A 5,765-nucleotide genomic window follows, 5' to 3' on the forward strand; every position below is an offset into this window, starting at 1 on the left:
CCGGGGGGCGGGGCCCGGCGGGAAGAAGCCGCACCAGCACAGCTTCGCACACCGGCTGCTGGTGGCTGCCCTCAAGGTACCGCGTGTGCACGGGGCTGGTGCCTTCCCGGTGCTGATGCCAGTGTGCTCCTCAGTATCGGTGTCCCCCTCGATATTGGTGTCCCGCCGGTGCCCCGGTGCCATTGTCCTGCCGGGGTCGGTGCAGGTGTCCCTCTCGATGCTGGTGTCCTGCCTGTGCCGGTGTCCCTCTTCCCCCCGCCGCCGTGCTGGTGTCCTACTGCTCCTCCCCATCCCCTCCCGCGTCCTTCGTGACCACTCTCTGTCTGCAGGGCCACAGCAGGCCGGTCACCTGCCTGGACTTCAGCAGCAACGGCAAGTACCTGGCATCATGCTCTGAGGACCGCACGGTGCGGCTCTGGAGCACCCGGGACCTGGCAGGGCGGGAGCACCGCTGCCTGCGCGCCAGCATGGGGCTGGACCACGCCGAGCTCGTCCGCCTCAGCCCTGACTCACGGCCGCCAGTCTTACGGCCAAGCAGTGGTGGTATCAGTGGTGTTGCTCTGGGATGGGTGGAGGCAGCATCTCTCACTGGGTCATCACGATATCATTGACTCATGGCCTTTTCTGAGAGCAGCTGGCACTTTATCACAGAATCACAGTAGTTCGAGTTGGAGGGGACCTCTGGAGTTCATCTAGTCCAGCTCCTGGTGGGTTAATGTGGTTTTCAGGGCAAATATCCCGATGCACAGCTTGCTGCTCCCATGGATGGTACCTGTTGACATCACTGCCAGCTGATAGTGAGCTGGAATGTGCTGCTGAGTCTCTCCAGTGGTCAGGGTGGGTCAGGGTTTTGCTGGGTGGGAAATCTGGCAGAAGAATGTCTTTTGGCTTTTTGGTCTCTTTTAGAAAGAGAAGAAGGGATCTTGTTTCCTGGTGTGGATAATAAATTTTATTCTTTTTCATTCAGTGTTGCAGTTGAGCCAACATAGGGAGAGAACTTGGTGCCCTTGTAAATATTTTTACATGGCAGCATATCCCTCTTCCCAGGTGCCCCTGAGTGACCTGGGCTGAGCTGGGGCTCAGAGCCTCTCCCTCTACAGGGCTTTTATTGTCTGGCTGGCCAATGCTGAGACCATTCGTGTCTACAAGATGACCAAGAAGGATGATGGCAGCTTCACCTTCACTGCAACTTCTGGGGACTTCCCAAAGAAGCACAAGGCTCCTGTCATTAACATAGGGATTGCAGAGACAGGTATGGAAATGAGCTGCTCACCTCTCCAGTTCAGCTTTGATTTCCTTGTGAAGCTGCTGGATTCAAAGTGTTAGAGTTTTTGGCGTTCTCAGGGCTGTGGACAGCACCAGTACTGAACTTTGTAGTCTATTAGGTTTTTTTTTTAACTTAATTTGCTGCCAACTGAACCAAAAGGTGTTGTTTTCACACCAATAATATCCCTGTAACCAGCTCCCCGATATGCACAGTTTCTTAATTTACATTTTCAGGGATGCTGTTGCAAAGAGGTCTGGTCTCAATATTGAGAGGATTGCTGTTCTCTGGGCTGTTGGTCTCTCTTTAACCAGTCAGAAATCTCTCTAGTGAGTTAATATAGTCTATCTTGAACTTCTAGGATCATCTAGAACAGAGGTGGGGGTGGATGGGTAGAAATTACATTTTAGTGGTGAGGGCTTGATGGATTAATGTGTCAGGTATGTGCCAGTGGCAATTGGAAGCAGGTGGATGTGAGTTCACCTCTGTAATAGGAGAGCAGGGAAAATGTTAACTGAGACTGGAGCTGTGAAAGCGAAAACTTGAAACCAAGTACCTGGAAGGTAAACAGGCAACTCCCTGCTTGGGCTGAGGTGGCAAAAGGGAAGTGGGAACAAGCAGCAGTCCAGCATGGGCACAATCAGCAATCATGGATCATGGTGTTGTGACTGGGATTCAGTTGCCTGCCTGCAATCCACAGCTTGAAAGGTGGTTATCCTCAAGCTGATTTTGGGCATGCAGGTCAGATGGAGTGTTTGTTCTTGTTTGTGGCACAGCCCAGTGGGGCTGCATGTGGGGGTCCCAGCTCTGCTTGTGGGGCTCAGGGTTCTGAATGCAGGGCACACATGGGCTCAGTGCCTCCTGCCTGCTCAGGAGCCAGGGGAGTACTGAGGCATAACCAGTACTTGAGTCTTGTGATACCGCTCTTTACCCTATCCTAGGAGACTGATACTCCCTGGATTTTGGTGCTGCTACTGGTTTTCTCCAGCTGCAGGGAGAGGTTATCCTGGGGCTTCACTGAGTCTGTGGTAGTGTTAGGTCTGGGGGCTCTCCCGATCTTTGCCTTTTTTTCCCCAGGGAAGTTTATCATGACAGCTTCCAGTGACACCACCATCCTGATTTGGAGCCCAAAGGGCGAGGTCCTGGCCAGCATTAACACCAACCAGATGAACAATGCCTATGCCACAGTGTCACCCTGTGGGAGGTGAGTGACAGGCAGGATTTCAGGCTGCTCCTTCGAACAGGGATAGCATCAGTTCAGACCATTGGCAGTTAGTTGCTATTGTAATGCAACTTTCTGAGGGTTCCACAGTTTAAAAAGGTATTTTGACCTCCCAGGAGATGGAGCTGATGTGGGGTCAGGCACTCTTGTTCTGCCATCCTGTCTCAGCGCTGCTGTTCTGGGAACCTGAGAACAGCTTTGGCCTCAGATAGCAGGGGTGGGACAGAGCAAATGGCTTATGCAAAGAAAACAGCATTTTGAACTTGTCTGTGACCTCTTAAAGGTTAATTATAAAAATAAAGGTTTTATTTCTGGGAGATCTGTTTTTTGGGAAAATCACTTGCTGCTGTAGGTTGATTTGCCTTGCTCCTGGTGTGAGGAGGTTGGGTATAAAAAGCATTTAGCTCTTCTACTTTGACTGGAGAGTTTCTCATTCCTGAGCTGTTCTGATGCCCTTCTTTACTGTTCCCTTTACCAGCCAGGTTTCAGGGAAAAATGGAAATTCAGCTGACCAGACTTGAGTGCAGGAGTCAGGACAGGTTTGCAGACCTGTGGCCCTGCCTCGCTCAGGTTCTCTGTAAGAGGCAATCTGTGTCTCTGCTTATTCCTTCACACAGGTTTGTGGCATCCTGTGGCTTTACCCCTGATGTGAAGGTATGGGAGGTGTATTTTAGCAAGAATGGAGACTTCAGGGAGATGACCAGGGCTTTTGAGTTGAAGGGCCACACTGCTGGTGTACAATCCTTTTCCTTCTCCAACGACTCACAGAGGTATGTGTGTGTTACCTGCTCTTAGTTACCCTAAGGACATGTAAGCTCATCTCTTTCAGTGTTCACCAGTTGCACCACTGAGCTGCAGGGGGTAAAACACTGCTCTGGGGAGCCAAATCTGGCTTGTGCCACTCTGCTCATAGGAATCTCATGTGGTTTAACAAGACCAAGTGCTGATGCTGCACCTGGATCAGTCCGGAAACAGGCATGCCAGCTCTCTCCCTTGGAGAGGTATCCCTTGAATAGGTTATGATAAGATCTTCTCAAACCCTTCTGGACTGAGAAATCCTCCTGGTCATGGTGAGTTGCCAGCATGCTTTGGAAGCCCATGTAAATTTGTTGGGACTGATTGGTTTTTCCCCTTTGTACCACCCCCGCTTTTCCCCATAAAAACCCCTGCTTCTGCCCTGTTCAGGGGGGGGGTTGGTGTCCCTGGCCTCCTTGGCAGGGTGCTGAAATAAAGGCTACTACCCCTGCGGAATAACTACACGGTGCTCCTGTCTCTTTGTCCCTGTGTTGGCCAGGGTACACCTAGCCAGGCAGAGCTGAAATCGCTGCTCAGAGCTGAATTGCCTGCCACTTGCTGAGGTTACCCAGCAGTTGAAGGATTGCCTGAGACCCCTAGAAAATTGTCTCTTGCGGCATCTCTCTCTGGGAAGGTTGCGGTGTCCAGGCTGAGCCATGAGACTCCTGACTGGCCGCCCAGACAGAGCAGGGCAACCCCTGGTATCCAAGCTGGGGATGAACAGACTGAGAGCAGCCTGGGGGTGCTTGTCAGTGAGAAGTGGACGTGACCCAGCCCAGAAACTCCTCTGGGTTGATCCCACAGCATGTGGGCAACAAGGGAGAGTGGAATTCTGCCCCTCTGCTCCACTCAGGTGAGACCCAACTTGCAGAGCTGCCTCCAGTTCTCCAGCACAGGAAGGACTTGGAGCTGCTGGAGTGAGTCTAGTGGAGACACCAACATGATCAGAGGGATGGAGCAGCTCTGGTATGAGGAAAGGCTGAGAGAACTGGAATTGCTCAGCCTGGAAAATAGAAGGCTTCCGGTTATGTAATTGTGGCTTTCTAGGACCTGAAGGGAACTGACAGGAAAGATGGGTGAGAGATTATTTACAGGGGCCTGGAGTGACAAGATAAGGGGGAATGGTTTCAGACTGGGTTAGGTGGGATATTAGGAAGAAAGGCTTGGTTGTGAGAGTTGTGAGGCCATGCCACAGGTTGCCCAGAGAAGATGTGGCTGCCCCGTCCCAGGAAGTGTTCAAGGCTGTGTTGGAAGGGGCTTAGAGCAGCCTGGTCTAGTGGTAGGCTTTTTTGCTTTGGAAAAAGAATAGAGACCGTATCTGTGTATAGGCTCACACTTCCCAAGAGATCACTCTCCACAGAGGATTCCTGGTTCATGGACAGGGCAGGGTAAGAGGTGCCACCCTTTTTCCATGCACTCACTGTGCTCTCTTGGCTGCAGGATGGCGACTGTGTCAAAGGATGGCACATGGAAGTTCTGGGACACAGATGTGGAGTACAAGAAGCAGCAGAACCCACTCTTGCTTCTGACAGGGCAGTGTGCAGTGCTGGAGCCATGCCACATTGCTCTGTCCCCTGACGGCCACACGGTCGCTGTGGCGAGCGGCACAGACATTGTGGTGTACAACACACGGCGCGGCGAGGAGGAGGAGCGTTTTCTTGGCGTGCACAGCCACAGTATCACAGACCTTGCGTTTGACACCACCGGCCGCTATGTCGTGTCCTGTGGGGACCGCGCTATCCGTGTCCTCCAGAACACTGCCGGGCACCGTGCTGTGCGGGAGGAGATGGAGGCCATGCTGAAAAAAACTGGGAACAAAGCCACGCAGGAGAGGCTGGAGCAGCAGATCTCCAGCGCTCGCAAAGCGTTGGCTGCCATCAATGGCAAGAAGCACTAAGCTACCTGTACAGCAGGAGGCAACTGTGCTCTGCCTTGGGGATGTTTTGGTTTTTTTTTTAGTAACTGTGAACAGCAGTAATAAAAGAGTGCCCGGGTCCTTCCTTGCGTGCTGTGTGATGGGCGGGACAGGGCTGGGGACAGTGGCGTCTCCCAGTGTCACACTTCACACTCTTGTGTTGTTTTCCCCCCGGGCTTAGATCATCAGTATCCCATGAAATCGATTGCTAAGCCAATGCCTACGAGTTCTCCTGAGCTTAGAAACGGGAGTTGTGTGGATTTGGGGTAGGTTTTTTGGTTGGTTGTTTTTTTTTTTTTTTCAAGAGAGCTGCCAAAGCTCAATGTTGATGCTAAACGGTGGGGATTTTGCTGCAGGGAACGGGGCAGTGCGGTAACAGTGCAGCACTCTGCCGGCCCAGGATCTCAGGGTGATCTCACGGTAGTGTCCGGCGGGACCTGCCCCAAAGGAAGATGGCGGCGCACCGTCGCCTCGCCTGCGCGTCGTTTCCGTGCCCACTGTAGGGCGTGTATGCTTGCGCAGGCGCAGCAGCCGGGGCGTGTCGGGCGTGGTGACGCAGGAAGCGCAGC

General features: G+C 52.8%; 3 protein-coding genes across 7 annotated transcripts in view; all 3 read left to right on the forward strand.

Moving 5' to 3' along the window:
• LOC115948354 (probable cytosolic iron-sulfur protein assembly protein CIAO1 homolog) overlaps positions 1-645 on the forward strand; it is a 786-nt gene extending 141 nt beyond the window's left edge. The window contains exon 2 of the mRNA XM_031060392.1: positions 206-645. Coding sequence (XP_030916252.1) covers positions 206-611 — 406 coding nt within the window. The 3' untranslated portion in view covers positions 612-645. The remainder of the gene's footprint in view (positions 1-205) is intronic.
• LOC115948356 (transducin beta-like protein 2) lies at positions 24-5,281 on the forward strand. Of its 5 annotated transcripts, XM_031060399.1 has the most exons (6): positions 24-76; positions 330-372; positions 1,101-1,252; positions 2,342-2,468; positions 3,104-3,256; positions 4,722-5,281. In XM_031060399.1, exons 3-6 carry the CDS (start codon positions 1,150-1,152, stop codon positions 5,176-5,178), a joined length of 840 nt encoding a protein of 279 aa, XP_030916259.1. In that variant the 5' UTR covers positions 24-76; positions 330-372; positions 1,101-1,149; the 3' UTR covers positions 5,179-5,281. The 5 variants fall into 5 exon arrangements, with proteins under 5 accessions (XP_030916259.1, XP_030916260.1, XP_030916257.1 ...); XM_031060400.1 differs by lacking the exon at positions 330-372; XM_031060397.1 differs by lacking the exons at positions 24-76; positions 330-372 and adding an exon at positions 425-543.
• A 367-nt stretch (positions 5,282-5,648) lies between these two features.
• Positions 5,649-5,765, forward strand: part of BCL7B (BAF chromatin remodeling complex subunit BCL7B) — a 3,985-nt gene continuing 3,868 nt past the window's right edge. Inside the window, exon 1 of the mRNA XM_014308700.2 lies at positions 5,649-5,695. Within this exon, the coding sequence (XP_014164175.1) occupies positions 5,649-5,695 (47 nt within the window). The remainder of the gene's footprint in view (positions 5,696-5,765) is intronic.

The sequence above is a fragment of the Geospiza fortis genome, unplaced genomic scaffold, assembly GCF_000277835.1.
Source record: "Geospiza fortis unplaced genomic scaffold, GeoFor_1.0 scaffold59, whole genome shotgun sequence".
Classification (NCBI taxonomy): Eukaryota; Metazoa; Chordata; class Aves; order Passeriformes; family Thraupidae; genus Geospiza; species Geospiza fortis.